At 36.6% G+C, this 16211-nt stretch overlaps 1 protein-coding gene across 4 annotated transcripts in view; it reads right to left on the minus strand.

The window, feature by feature from the left end:
* PPHLN1 (periphilin 1) overlaps positions 1 to 16211 on the minus strand; it is a 70505-nt gene that overhangs the window by 23502 nt on the left and 30792 nt on the right. For all 4 annotated transcript variants that reach the window (XM_056338893.1, XM_056338894.1, XM_056338892.1 and 1 more), the window contains exons 7-9: positions 13158 to 13240; positions 8973 to 9092; positions 7160 to 7300 (exon numbers count right to left, since the gene is read on the minus strand). In XM_056338893.1, coding sequence (XP_056194868.1) covers positions 7160 to 7300; positions 8973 to 9092; positions 13158 to 13240 — 344 coding nt within the window. The remainder of the gene's footprint in view (positions 1 to 7159; positions 7301 to 8972; positions 9093 to 13157; positions 13241 to 16211) is intronic.

Consider the following 16211-nt stretch of genomic DNA (forward strand, 5'->3'; position numbering starts at 1 on the left):
TATTACAACAGCTAAAACTTAAATGTTTAAATCTAACATATCCAGAACTTAAAAAACTTTTCCTATATACATACCATTGTTTCTCATTAGCTTGTTCTTAGGCAAGATACGGAAGCTACCTCGTATTTACATCTTCTTCCACCTTTACACTGTTGAAGCACTGTAAAACAGTTTTGTTTGAAGCAAAACAAAACTAGCAATGAATACAGGAGGGACTGGGGGTGGGGAAGAAGACATGTAAAGTACTTCCATACTTTACAGAAATTGTAACCATCTTATCACGAAAGAAATGTCTGTATTTTTTTTAATGGCCTGATATTAAAACTGAAACTGTCTTAACTAAGTCCTTGCGATGTAAAGTTTCACTTTGTGAGCTGTCAAGTCTTCTCTCAGAGCAGCACCTCCCGAGAACAGAGTCCCATTAAAAAGCGTTAAATAAACACAAAGACAATTCAGTTACTGCTATATAGATCTTGCGAGACCAAGAGATCTGACAACCCAGAATAGAGACAGTTCTTCTGAAACTACACACAGCACAACTGCTAAAACCTAACTGCTTTTCTTACTTAAGGGCAACTTCTAGGCCAGGGATTTACCTAAAACAGAAAAGGAGCTAGACAGCAGGTCTGAAAACAGAATCTGGACAGCCTGTTGACCCAGCCACACGCTCATTTTTCCTTCTTTCTACACACCATATCTATGAAGCTTCAAATGCAAGCTTTAGAAAAAGCTGTGATTTTCAGCATCTTCCAGAAAGAAGGCTGTCCAATTAGGATAAGAGCTCATTAATACTACTGAGGGCTGTTAACAAGTAATATTAACTTAGAAAGTCAAGTAAACAAGTGATTAATCCAAATGCTTGAACATTAAAAAAAGTTATTCTGCTGAACATTAAAAATATTGTTGAACTGAAGGCATCCATTCAGTCTGTAACTCCATTAAGAAAAAAAAAAAGTCTTGAATATTAATTCCTATGCTTCCTTCTTAGATGCCAGAGCTCTGTGGTAATAGACAAATGGAGGTCTGACTGTCAAATCTCATTCAGAAACTTAAGAGGTTTGACTTTTTGCCAAAATCAAGGAAAGTATTTGGCTCATTTGGTAAAATTTATCTTCAGAAAATAACAGATTTTCAGAGGTAACCCCATGTCACTTCAACTTGCATATGCAACATTTAAGAAACTGGACACATAATAACGGACTAATTAACAGTGTTGCAGACTTGATGTCTAGACAAGATAAGACATTTCAAGAATCCCTGCTACTCATGCTCATAAAGGAACAACAAAGAGATAGCCTTTTGTGTAACACTGACGCTCAATCGTTCCAATTGTGAATTTAACACCAGGGACATATTTGTCATCACTTCCAAAAAAACCCACACTTCAGCACATTACATGCTAAAAGCATAAGATGATCCTTAACTATATAAAAACAGAAACTGAATAACTCCAAAACAATACTTTAACGTATATTGCATGCTATTATATGCAAAAATATAAGAAAGTGCATGAAACTGTTACATCAGCAACCTGTGGACATTCACTGACCTTGACATGCCAATGCAAAAGTCTGATACCCTGCTTTCAAGTACCCAGACCAATCTTTTAAACATCCATGTAATGGGCTTCTACTTCACCATGCTCAAACAACACAGAAAAGCAAATTTCAAAATTATAATTGTGGAGGAAAGAGGGAAAGGCATTTTCAAAGGCATAAGGAAACACCTAGTTTAAAAAAACCAAAACAACAAACACCAAAAAAAAACCCCAACCCAACACGCTACTTATCTCACTATTTTTGTTACTAAACTCTCTCAGATGTTTCTGATTGCTTACAAATAGAACATGAAAAGCCACATCAGGGACCTAGACCCTACTCCACAGGATATATTAAAACATGAGATACACATTAACGATGCTGAATTTTTCTTCAGTGCAAAGAGACACAAAGATGGAAAAGAAGACGCACCAGGATGAAAGGATCAGTTTTCCCACTACTTTGCTACATGAAAGTGCCAGGGAAGATCCTGTTCCAGCAACCACAAAGTGGCAGAGCCAGAGAGTCCCAGGAACTCAACCCTTCCCTGACAGCAGCTAAGCCCACTCCAGGTGGAACAGGTCCCAATAGGCAGGTGAGGCCAGCCAAAAGCAGGGACCACAGCAAGGAGCTGGGACTCCACAGTTCAAGAATGGGGACAGCAAACCGCCAAGAGAAGCAGGGAACAGAAACCATGTTCTTGGTGGAAAGAAAAGCATGTTCTGGACAGCAGCACCCAAGACTGATGGCAACTGAGCTCAGAGACAGAGCAGTGAAACACTGAAATAGGCTGTCCAGTGAAACAGTGGGGTCTCCCTCACCGCAAATATTCAGGACTCAGCTTGACAGAGCCCTGAATGACCTGATTTAAGGTCCTGTTTCAAAAGATTGGCCCAGGTGAGGTTTCATCCAACCTGGACGTTTCCATGATACTGGCACAATGCCTACCATTTAAAAGATGAGACCAGAGATTTCCAGGATCTACAGTCCCAGTTCAGCAGTGTTCTCAAGCACTTGTGCATCTTCATCCATGTTCTTCCTCCCAAGTAATACTGGCTGGCTTAAACATTAAACATATGCTTTGGAGTTTTTCTAGTTTGGGAGTCACACATAATTCTTAGCTCTGTTCAAACAATATCTGGATCTTTCCGAGCCTTCATCTACAAGCATAACTGCTATTCTCCTCTATGTCAGCTTCACTTAATACTTACAAAGCTACTGCAGATTCTTAAAAGATAGTCACTAGATAGCAAACAGCAACTAGCATTTGTTTGACAATTTTTGTCCTGTCATAGTCAACACATAAAGAACTTTATTTTTCTTCAAATTATATGATTCTACATGAATGCTTGCAGTAAGTCCCCCACCAAACAAATAATATAGCAATACTTTGTTGATAACCCAGAGTGACCGTTTACAATCACACTCCATTTAAATTCTGAATTTCCCGATTGTGTTATTGTAATTTAGAGGAAAGATAGAGGGAACTTTACAAAACAGTGGTATGAGCAATATGCAAGATACGGAGATGGACTTACATAAACAGAAAACCTGTATGAATATTTCATTCAATTGCTTGAGGGATTATTTTGTTGGTTTTTCTTAAGAGAAATAGACTATAAAAGCAAGCTGCCACCCTCATTCCTGCCCAGAGCATCAGGCTGCCCGTTTCTCTGATGCACAGCAATGAGTTTGCTCATTGCGACACTATATGTGTTCTGTCAGCACGTTTTTTTTTCTCTGGGTTTACCTGAAACAGTACCATACTATGAAGTGAAAAAACACGTTTGGAAAATTTTGCTGTTTCCTGGTTGGAGCTTTGGAGACAGACGGATGTGCAGAGGAAAATGCAAAGAGGCCTTTGTCTGGATTTCGGAACAGCAAGAATACCTGGGAACCAGGATAATAAATATGAACTGAAAAGCAAACATCCCTAGATCTGGTGCTCCCAGAGAAAGCAGAAAAAACTGGGAGATGGAAGCAGTAGAGGTCTGACGGGTCAAGCCTGTTTCTCAAGCACTAGCTGGACCCTCACCAATTCTTAGACACATACTCAGTGGTAGAAGAAGTAATTTCTACCCTGATGTACTTATTTGCTTATTTTAAATACTTCAATAGCTGTCCAGTGAAGACTTTTGTGACTCTTGCTTCGCAGGATTACAGCTTCACCATCTTTGCAGCATAGCACTTTGCAATAAGTATTTTAGTTCAGCAATCCTTCCACAAAATTACATTCCAGAAATAATACATTAAAACTAGGTATTCAGAAGCTATTTTAAATACCGGAATGAAATTCAAATGGAAATAAGTCCATGGAACAAAAATATTGTCCACAGTTGAGTCTTCAAGACAAATAACCAGAAACAAGTTATTAAAAAGCTTTATATATTTTATATCTACAAAATACTTAATTTATATATATCTATAAATGTACTCTATATTTAATTATCAAGTCAGTCTTCCTATTCCTAAAGTGTATTATAGCCTACAGTTCACTTTTAAGATTTAAATGTTATACCTGTATAAACCAATACAGCATGATGAGTGACAGTATTAAATTTGCATGTTAAGGACTAATTTTACTGTGCAAAAGCCATTTTTTTCAGTTAACCAGTAGTAAAATCTGTATAAATTATACTGATAAGTTCATCCAAAGAACTTTTAGTAAACAGTTCACCACAGGACTGCAAATTTAGTTTCTAGTCCCCTCTTTGCTCCTTCTCTCATTCCTTGTCAAAGGCAGAGAAGTCAAGCCACACAGACTTAAACCAAATTTACTTTTAGATGCTGACAACTCAAAGTCAACAGTGTATAAATTTCTACAGTGAGATTTCTTCCATACACAGCAGGAAGATTCACAGTATTTCACAATTATGAAAATCATCAGGAATATAATAATAAATTTCCTGCATATTTTTTAATTGCTGAAGCAGAAGTTACTTGTAAACATTTATCTGAAAAACATGTATGTCATTTTACAGTCTTAAGTTTAAATGATTAAATACACGACTTGTCTAGCTCTCAACAAATTCACAGTAACTGAATATATATATTAAAAAAATCAAGATTGTTCAGTTTAATAAAATGTATTCAAGATGCTTCCAGTATCATTCTAAAATCTTATTTTGAACCTACAGAAGCTGACAGCTTCAATATTTAAATCAACAACAGGAGAAATTAGTTCTATGCAAACCAAATCTTTTTAAGTTATTCCTCAGGCCTTTCTGAGCTAAGTTACTAAAACCGTTCTGTTTTACAGAACATAATCTTGATTTCGTTACAGGTAAGTGCGAATTCTACCAAACATAGTAACATTACATCATATTGAAAACAACATTTAGTTTTTATGCCCAAATTTTCATCTGTTTTCACTATAAACCTGTCCTTAGGACCCAGGGGAAATAAACCAGTCACAGATTCATCAGCATCATGGTTGACCAGAAGCTCAACGTGACCTGGTAATGTGCGCTCACAGCCCAGAAAGCCAAGCGGATCCTGGGCGGCATCACAAGGAGCACGACCTGTCAAGGGAGGTGATTGTCCCCATCTACTCTGCTCTCGTGAGACCCCACCTGGAGCAGTGCATCCAGCTCTGGGGCAACCAACGTAAGAAGGACATGGCCCTGCTGGATGTCCTCTGGAGTCCAGAGGAGGGCCACAAGGATAATCAGAGGGCCGGAGCACTTCTCTGAAGCTGAGAGTTGAGGTTGTTCAGCCTGGAGAAGGCTCCAGAGAAACCTTACAGCAGCCTGCCAGTACCTAAAGGGGGCCTATAGGAAAGCTAGAGAGGGACTTTTGACAAAGGCATGTAGTGATAGGACAAGGGGGAATGGCTTTAAACTGAAAGAGGGTAGATTTAGACTAGAGATTAGGAAGAAATTCTTCACTGTGAGGGTGGTGAGGCACTGGAACAGGTTTCCCAGAGAAGCTGTGGATGCCCCATCCCTGGAAGTGTTCAGGGCCAGGCTGGATGGAGCTTTGAGCAGCCTGGTCTAGTGGAAGGTGTCCCTGCCCATGGCCATTCTATGATCAGGCTAAATAATCACAATTGCTATTTTTTAAAAATCTGCTCCCAGTCTCCGGTTTTTTCAGTTTGTCATTTTTAAATAGTGGTAAGTTTATACATTTGGTAGTAGCTGATGTAGGCCATGTACCACTCAATAACCAGACACCCAGGGATAAACAAACTGCATCATTACCCTCATAGTTACAGCATGCTCTCGTTAACTCCATCCCAGCCAGACCTAGCACACATGCAAAGTCATGCTCACCAGGAACATTTACTATGCAAAGTCAGTATTAAAAAAAAAAGAAAGAAAAAAAAAATTGAGTAGAAAGCTGTTTTTCAAATGTCAAGAAAAAAGGAACAACAGTGTTATAGTACAGGAAACGGGCTCGCAGGCAACAGAACAAAGGCCACTAGAATTAAGATAGAAAATGAAGACCTAGAATAAGCTTATTTTGAACAAGACAAGAAACCTGTTTTTTTGAAGATGTTATTATGAGATAATCATGAGGGGCAAAAGTGTTCTGTATTTCCCTTCCATCCATCCCAGGCATACACTGAAAACATTGTAAATCCCATCAAGTTTGAAGAAAGTAATCTTTCTCCTACTCAAATTATGAACTTCGATTGCAATTTCCAGAGTTGGGCATAGCTGCATTTACATCAGAAAGATCAAGTCAGAAGGATCTCCAAACTCTCCATTTAAAGTGACAAAACTATGGAAACGAAACACTCTGATTGCTTATGACAAATGAAATTGAAGGTGATTTTTGATAATTTCCTCACTATGAGGTGACATTAAAGACTAATACATGAATAAACTTCCAGTGAACCTCCTCAAAAACTCAGTGTTGCAAGAGTAATAGAAATCTCGTTTCATATTAAATCAGTCCCCAAGTACTCAACACAGAAGACAAGAATACAGACTTTGAACACAATATCCCTCCCTCATCTAGGATATAAAACACTGTAGTGTCTTATACATATATATACAGAAAAAAACCCCACTGTAGTCAAAGCAAAACTTAAAGGTTCTTAATCTTCAGAGAATGCCAAAGGCACTGAGATTCAAAGCTGATTTGAAAAAAAAAAAAAAAAAAAAAAAAAAAAATCACAAAACTCCAAAACAACACAACCCACCCCACCCAAAAAATAAAACCCACCAAAATCATCAAACCAACAACAACAAAACACCCCCACCACAACCATCAGGAAGCTTATAGTGTTCAATTCCAAACTGTATATATTTAAGTTAAGCAAATTACAATCTAAAAGTAATTTCTGATAATTTGATCTAACATAATGAGATTATTTATATTATATTTGATTTTAAAACAATTATTCAAAGAAGCAGTCATTTTCTTGGCTTACAAAATGGCAGTTGTTGCATGTGAGTTACAGAAAACTACCACAAATTCCCATGTGAAGATAAATGCCGTGCTTCTTCATGATTAAACAGATGATGTTATAATCACACTATCCAAGAAATCAGATTACATTCATATTATGCTTCACAAAGGAAGAAAAAATAAAAAATAAAAAAATCAATATATTTCCAGCAGATCAAACCATCACACAGGTACTATATCAGTGACAAAATGCCAAGATGACTCACCTGTTCAATCTCCTTTGTCTTAGTTGCAATTGCTTTTGAACGACCAAGAAGCTGTCCATCCTCATATAATTCTGTACTATCCGTTATATTTATTTCTGATTCCTCTGTTTGTTCGATGTATAATGGAGCTGAAGATCCAGCCTTAAAAAAATAATAATATTCAGTTCTAAAAGCAAGTGAGAGAGCAGCTGCATGGTACTTAGTTACCACCTGGGGTTAAACTACAAGAAAACCTCAAAATGTAAGAGCAAAAATAAAAACTCAAATACAGTCATTCAGTTAGAGAGGAGTTTTCTTATCAAGACTATTAGTGACGCCTTATTGCTACCATTAAAAAATACAGAAGTATGGATTTTAAATATCTAAAAACATGACATCATAAATAAACCACCTGTGACTCAGTCTTAACTGCATAAAGATAATGATGTCAGATAACCTTTACCTGCCCTTCTGCTGAGAAGGAACTTTGATTTGTAGTATTTATAACACCAGCTAGCAAGAAAAATCCACAATGAAAGCGGGATTAGCTCTCTGGGAAAGGATAAAAGTAACAAAATCAAAGTTAAATAGGCATCGACAAAATCTAAATGCTGTCAGAATGAATTCTTGCAGTATTCAGGACCACAGGTTTAGTATTAAAGGAACAGAGATACCTATTGTATAGGTATCTTAGCGGATTCCTGATAATATAAGACATCTTACTGAAGTACCAAAATTGTATAAGCTTCCCTCTAAAACAGAGGTTAGGACAGTATCCCTACCCCAAAGAAAACAAGACTCCCCCTTCAAGGAGGCTATATAGAAGATATAAAAAGAGAAGAAATTACTACAGCATATTTAAATCCAATATCATGGAACAGATTTGTAGAGTAATAAAATATTGTTTTTAAATAAGATTTGAGAATTGAAGAAGATGCATAAAAATATTTTCTACTATTCAAAAATAAAGAGGTAGAGAATCTTAAGATTTAACTAATGTGAAAGAGAAGACCATTAGACACCAAAAAAAACCCCAAAAACTTAAGTGGTCCTACAAGTATGTGCTCACAACTTAGCAATATAAGCCATTTTAGATTGCATCCCACATCTTGTCACTGCAGTAAATCATTAAATGCCCGAGAATGAGTAAAGGCTGCTAAAAAATTCAGTGCAACACAAAGTTCAACCATTAAGCACTGTGGAAGATGAACTGGAAAAAGCTAAGTATTAATGAAGTAAAGGTTCTGCGGAAAAAAAACCACCCCAAAAACTACCCACTGCAGTACTGAGGCAAAAGCTTAATTTTTAACATAGAAGAGGAGTGCTTTCTGAAAAAAAGAATACAGAACATGGCAGGTTGACATGGCACAGAACTGAATTCAATAAATCAAAGATTGTTTTCTAGTCTTACGTTTTACTTGTACACGCATATTTTGACTTAGAAGTCCCTTGCTAATTTTTAGGAGCTCAGTAGGCATACAGACGTACACCAGTGCAAGAGTTCCTTGGAGAATCACTGGGAAAGCTGCAGTCTTACTTTGTCAGTTGTCACATGAATTCAAATTATACTAACAAAACCTACTCTGTTTTTGCGGTTTGGGTTTGTTGTGTTTTGGGGTTGTTTCTCCACCACCCCACTCCCCACCCCCAATAAATAAATAAAAAAATAACAAAGTCTTTAGTCTCCCACTCCATCCCTTTCAACAAGCATTTAATAGCAGAGGCAGACAAATTCAGGGGTGACTTACAAAACGTGCCTTTCAGGAGAGTACAGAAAAACAAGAGTCTATTGTTGTAACACTTTAAAATAAAACAATAAATAATCCCGTCTTACATCATACTCTGTTATTTCAGGTAAATTGCTTTCATCGGCCTTCTCTGACTTCTCAGCAGCCCACTTGCTTGCAGCTTCTGCGAGTTCCTTTTCCGATAGTCTGTTGCTCTTATCCAAGGCCTGTACAAAAACATTATAGTCAAAGTTTAACACAAAATAGGTTTACACATGGCAAAACATCTTCAAAACTAAAATAGTTAATCAGATCCCAAAACCATTTTAAAATAGGAAATACAGAAGCTGAAGCTATTTCATTACCTGACTGATTTCTTTAAAAAGAAAAGCAGGTGGGGAGAGAACAGAAAAAAAGGAAGAAAAAAAAAAAAAAAAAAGAGGGGAGAAAGAAAGATAAATCAATAAAGTTCAGTAAAATGTTAAAAAAAGCACTATACTTTCAGAACCAACTTAATAAAGTTCACAGGAGAGAGATAACGGAAAAATTGAGATCGCTTGAGTTTAAAGAGACTTGGATCAAATGGGCGCTAAGAAGTTGGATACATGCATGGAGTGATCTAATAATTCAGTGAGATCAGTGAGATTCAGAGAGAATTATTAGATTGTAACTAATCTAAACTATTAAATACTGTGTAGATTATAAAACCTAAGCTAATTAGGGACAAAATCTATTTTATACATACTTTAAAATGATCAGAGCTGCTTGTATTAAATTTCATTATTTTTTATTTGGGGGAACGTTGATCATTTATAATAGAGTCAGTCATGGCTTTATGGCCTTTTAACCTACCTTTCCAGATGAAACACTCAAATACTTTAAAATTGATTTCTCTCTAAGAACACAATTTAGCTTCTATTAACAGAGCAACAAACAAACAATGACAAATACCCACATAACAAAACCAGTTTAAGAATAGCTAGCTTTATAAATCCTGTTACCACTATGTGGGCATTTCATTTGAATCAACTACACATATAGAAGAATCCACTTAAGAATCTGTACAATTCTAGTATTAAAAACTACAACACTAAGACAGATATACGAAAAAGATACAAAAATCCTACTGCCTGAAAAAGGTTTTCATAATTTCTACCAATGCCTGTTCCATCTTAGCAAACAGGTGGGAAAAAAAAAAAAAAAAAAAAAAAAAAAGGCAACACTCCCTTCTCTTACCATTAGTTTTTTTTAAATTACAGAAATGACCAGCAGAAGCAAGTAACTGTGACTTGTAAAAACACTTCTTCATTTTCAGACCTTTTGTGCTTACCTGAAATAAAATAATATCCAAACATCTCTTTGTGCTGTAGGATGGCACAATTATAAAATTGACCGAACCCTTCCAGGATTCTGTGTCAAAGACACCACCTTTATCTGAATCCAGAAGAGAAGTACAACACAATGTTTAAATAGGAATCCCTCTTTTCTATAATTGCAAATTAAAGAATTATAAACAGCAGTCAGGAGGTGACAAAGTTCAATATGCAGGGGTGTGAAGAGGGTCCTTAAAAGAAAGGGGTAATATAATTCATAGAACAATTAGCCCATCTCTACCTTTCCAAACTACACAATTATTCTTACACTAATCTCATTACAAACTACCTGCTGCCAGTTTTTTTTCCCCCAATGTTTATTCCCCACAGCATGCCTGATTTTTACCTTTAACCTGACTTTTCCCTAGCTGCCAAAAAATCTTGCACTGTGGTTCTACTATGAATCTTTCCCTTTCCTCCATTGTAGCTCTGGCCAATACTAAGAAAAAGACCAGTATCTTTGTCACCAACAGTCAGCTTTGCATGAAATGAAATAAAGAAAATCTCACATGACCTACGGTATTTCCAACGAGCCTTAAACAGAAACTAAGCACTCTAGTATAACTACTGGAACACAGCAAAAATTCTGTTTTAATTCCATGTCACTAAATTTTAGGCTGCAAACTTGCAAGAAATGAACAACCTAGTATATCTTGTAAAACACAACTGAACTTCCCTACCTGCCTCAAAACGGAGGTGTCTTTTTTTTTTTTTTTTGTCTTTTTTTTTAGCTTATGCATAACAGGAGAACAGCAAAAACATGTCAGTTTTCTGCTGTCTTTGTTGGAAAGCTTTCCTGTCTCACACATCTGCCTTTTGCTCTAATTACGTTGGATACAGCCTCCAAGGCCTGCAGTTCAGACAGCTATTAAAGAAAAATACAAAAGATTTTGTGCCATAGTCAATTAAACAGGTGGGTATGATCAGATAACACCAACATGTATTAATTCACATGCATGAATATGTAAAAAATTAATTACAAGACAGATAAGAATACCTTTTCAGATTTGCATATAGTTAGTACAGTGAAAAGAGATACTGCTGTGGAAGCATATAACTTTGTAAGTATTTCAAAGCTAAATCATAATTTAGAGCATTGAAAATTATCTCCTTTAATCTATAAAATAGATAACTCATGTCTCAAGTCTCAGTAGATTGTAAGACCTTGGCCCTAGAGATGTTAATGTTTTGCTATGACTTTTTCTGTCAATATTTCTGTATCGGTGAAGCACTTGTAGAACTTAACTGGTCAGTGTAATCCAGCCATCGCCCCAAGAAGCTCCCCTGACAAGACAGTATGTTACAAGCAGATATTGGGACTTCAAGATAAAAGCAATAAAAGGTCACTGAACTACTTCCATTTCTGCAGCTGATGCATACCCAATAAGTATTTGTGTTGTCTGGGGAAACAGTTTCCATCAAACAGAATTTCATTTTGCGTAGCTTGGATCAAGTAGATACCTACTGCCAGCAGATATATGTGAACTGCTGGCAAAAAAACAATACAGCATAGATCAGACCTGACTGAAAAAGAAAGCAAAACATTTAAAGAATAATTTATATGCAAGCTCACACTATGTATTAATACAAAAGCAAGAGATTTTGCAACGTCTCTGTGTTTTCAAAGGTTTGTGTTAAGCAAGGATTTGGTATCAAGCTGTAATGCTCTGAGTCTGTAAGCAAAGTAGGCGAACTAATCTTAAAGTTTATTTTATAATCCAAATAAGTGTAACTTGTAAATAACAGCTTTTATCTTACTTTCCTTATTTACATATACTGAAAATGTATCACTTGCCTCCCTCCTTAAGGACACAGGCAATTAGTAAATGCCTAGCACAGCAGTTCTAAAAGAGCTGCATACGGGATAAGTACTTTGAATGACATAACACAACCAAAGCCTGATTTTTTTTCCCCACCTAATTGTTTCCTTCAGTCTCACCTCGCAACAAAAAGTACCTTTCTTTCTTCCCCTTTGTTTTTTGTTTAAGCATTCCACTGCTTTTATTAAAAAGACCTCAAGAACCAGGCTAGTACACCATGCTATTTAGGGTAAATGCTACTTTTTAATAGGCCCTTATTCACTTAGAACAATGTAATGTATTGTTTCTTTATTTTTCATTAAAGTATTTCTCAACAATTTAGAGAAAATAGTCCTGTGTTAATTTTAACCTCAAATATAATTTACAGGCAAGCAGTCTGATGTGAAAATGTTTTTGCTGCCACAGGACAGCCAGAACAATATTGAACGCTGATTGTTCATTAGTGTTTATTAGCCTGTCCATTTTAACTAATTAGCAATATTATGTAGTTGATGCTCAGCCCACAAGATTTGATGGGAAATTAAAAAAGCATCATTTAGAATATAAAACAACATTACCAAACTATCTTGCAAAGTGACTCCCTTCCCAAGCAAATGCTATCATTCTTGACACATCCTTGAGCAGCCCTGCTTCGGAGTCAACTCTGCTATTCACATTATCTTCCTAGTCAGTCAGACACTTCACCAGCTTCCAAATCCAGTCCAGCTTAGGAATCACTGAAGGATGTTGTTCAGTGCAACTACAGGCCTGTTCAATAGATCTGTTGCTCCTCAAAACTGCTTCCACAGTGTTTTCTCCTTGTCATTCCTTTTCTAGCACACTCTAGACTTTGGAAAAGTCACAATTTTAAATACATACAGAACTCCCTTTCTCCTAAAATGAGACAGAACGGTTTGTCAGTGTCATCGTTAGATACACAGCATTATCAGCACCTTCCTGCCAGATAAGGGAAACTTATCCTCTCTGCTGGATTGCAGAGCAATTCAGGATGCCCTTTCCTTAACAGCTGCATATATTAACTCCTTCAAACTGCGGAAAACATCCAATAACAATGAGCAATCTGAAACCAGGGTGAGAACTACTAGAAAAAAAAATTCACCTTTGATGAGGGTACTGCTAGGGAGGCTGAAGGTGATGCATCTCTTGATGTTTTCAGTGATTGAACTGATGTCCTCTCTTTACCTACAATTAAGAAAAAAATAATGACTGTAAAGTTGTATTACAGATACATGTTGAAAATATACTTATTGTCTAGAAAAACTGCAGTGAAAGTCGCTTAAGTGAGACATGAAATCTACAGGCTCCACCATCTAATAAACACTGATAACACTTTCTCCTCTTTACAAAGAGAGAAGCCATTTTTCATTTTTTTTTCAACATTAACTGAAAGGGCATATCAATATGATTTGGCAAGACAATGTGGTTCTACTCTTTAATATTCCTGTAATAATATAAACAGGTGGAATATTAGACACCAGTCAATCACTCGAGGAAACCAGGCAGTGTAGGAACTGGTTTAGCAGGCCACAGTATGTTGAAAAGCTCTGCCATGGGAAACAGTCCTATATTGTAGCAACCACAGGCTAGATGCTCTTTGTATTATCAGTGTTTGTCTTGTAAGAGCTAGAATTGGTATAATGACAATTCAAATTCACAGTGCTAATCACAGCCTGTGCACAGCCTTACCACAGATAGGTTACAGGCAGCCTGCAGCAGCAGAACTCACTGCAGTGTAAACTACTAGTTTTCAACCTGTGGTGCATGGATTACATGTAAGTGATCTGCAAAAGGTAAGTATGAAAAGCAAACGTGTTGTCAGTAGGCCTAAATTAACTATTCACATTCACTGGGACATGGTTGACTCTTCACAAATGGAAAATAATATAGACTTACCTTGGCTTCCATTAAATTTGTATTAATACAAGAGTTAAGAAAGGGATGAATTTAAAAGTCTGTCAAATACTTATGAAAATTAGGATATAAATTATTTTAGTGTAACTGAACAAATACGGCTTTAATGATCAAAACAATAAAGAGCAAACACAGCATCTCACTCTTTAGAGCTGAGCTATTTTCTTTTTTTCACTTGATGCCATAAGACTGCATCGTGTTGTGTATTTTAAAATACCACTATCTACACAAAAAATGTAAGGAAAAGTCTATGCAAAATGCATACTTTTAACAATATGAAATGTTTAAGAGGTATTTGAAAGGTTGGTCTTCTACTCTTTGCCCACATTTTCATACCATATGTATAGCATAGACTTAATACAAAGCAAAGATCAAACAGCTGCTCACCTCTACACTCGTTAGAGGCAAGCGAGTTACTGCTACGATGTTGAAAGTCTACTAATCCACACCAAAATCCTCCCAGCTACCGATCCGTCTTTCGAAAACGCTACTGAAAATAGCTGGGGAAGTTACTCTGGCAAAAGCAAGTATTCCAATTTAAAAATTAAAAGTTCCCATAAATATAAAGTATATGACAAAACCAAAAACGTGAGGATAGAAGTAATCGTGCCTTAATCTGTCACACTCCCCAAAGCATGGGAGACAGAACGCCTCCCTTGACACTACCAAGGAACACCAGAGTGTTGCTCCTGTGATACCTGCTTTTCAGCCTCATGGATAAGCCACCTCCTTTTAAATTTACATACTCCTCTAACTTTGCCTCCTACAACACACTGGGTTCTTTAAAGATTGTCTCAGATGAGTGGATTATATTTTTGCGCTTGAACAGACGAAACAGCTGATACAAGTGGCAGTGAATTACTCAAAATTAACCAGAGAGAAAATCCACCATTTAACCTGGAGACATTAGGGCATTTTTTTCTGAACGTGTGTGGCTATTTTGAATCAGCAAGCCCTACCTATAAAATTGAACACGATGCTTTCCAAGCTCCACTACTTGCCTTCTTTCACCTCCTCAGCGCAGCACTCCGCAGGTGGAGTACCACCCTGCTTCTCTCCATGGTCTGCCACCACAGCTGAATGCCTGTCCTTTCCCATCAGCCCTTCCCCTCGCTTTACCAAGCTGCTTTATGTGTCACCTCCCAAGCTGTCTTTGTTCAAATACTGTATTTATTCTAATTTATAAAGGGCTGGAAAGCATGGGATATTCCTCCTTCAGTGGAAGTCATGAGGCCAAACTGATTCAGACAGCAGCATGATATTAAACAGCACTATGATATTTAAAAAGATGCAGTATTGTAAGTTCTGCATGAAACAGTATGTACTTCACATATTGTAAACCCATTTAAGTACAGACTAAAATGTGCTGCTGACATACGTATGTCCCACTTTATGTTTCTTTTAAATATGTAACATATAAGCTTTCCTAAGACAAATCAAACATAATTCTAAAAGTATTATTTAAGCCATTTATACATTCTGAATAGGCCATTTTAATTCAGTCACCTAGAGGAACAGTTCACTAGTACTCTTTTCCAGTGAACAGGCAGTTATAAAGAAATAGTCCAGCCATGTGGTCTCTTAGAACTGATTTAAAGATGATGGGAAGAGGTGTTTTCCACGCAATTGGAAAGGAATCACAAAAACCACAGGCCTAAACGTAACCAGCATCCTTTCTGGTTTGTGAAGATGTCTGCTTCTACTTTGCTACCTCTGCTACTGTTTGAGTAATTCTGCCAACATACTACAAATGTGACTGAAGTCGGCGCAAAGTTTTAGGAAAAACCTGAAACATTCCAAAATTTTATATGGTTTCTTACAATTTTTCCGGTTCCTGGTAATTGCGATCTGCACACCTACAACACTTCTACAAATATAACTGAACATCATATTTTTCTCTTCCTTTCCTACACTTAGAGGAATTCATGTTCACTGAGTATTGTTTCAAAATGTTAAAAGAATTGCAATGATGAGCTAGAAAGACAATTTGTACTCTATAAGGAGTGAAATGATTTCTCAGTATTTAAACAGTGTTAACTAAAAAAATATCCACAAGACCTTTTTTTGGCAAGAAGTGCTACATAACGGTCCAGTGTGCCACTCTAGAAACAGACAATATGCTTATCAGTGAATTAAAAAAAATAATCTAATTTATTTTTAAAAAGCTGCCAAAATGAACAGTAGGTTTATATAGTTTACTAGAAAGTGTTTGCAGAAAGGGCAATCAAATTGGATTAATTTA

The sequence above is a fragment of the Falco biarmicus genome, chromosome 5 (assembly GCF_023638135.1).
Source record: "Falco biarmicus isolate bFalBia1 chromosome 5, bFalBia1.pri, whole genome shotgun sequence".
Taxonomy (NCBI): Eukaryota; Metazoa; Chordata; class Aves; order Falconiformes; family Falconidae; genus Falco; species Falco biarmicus.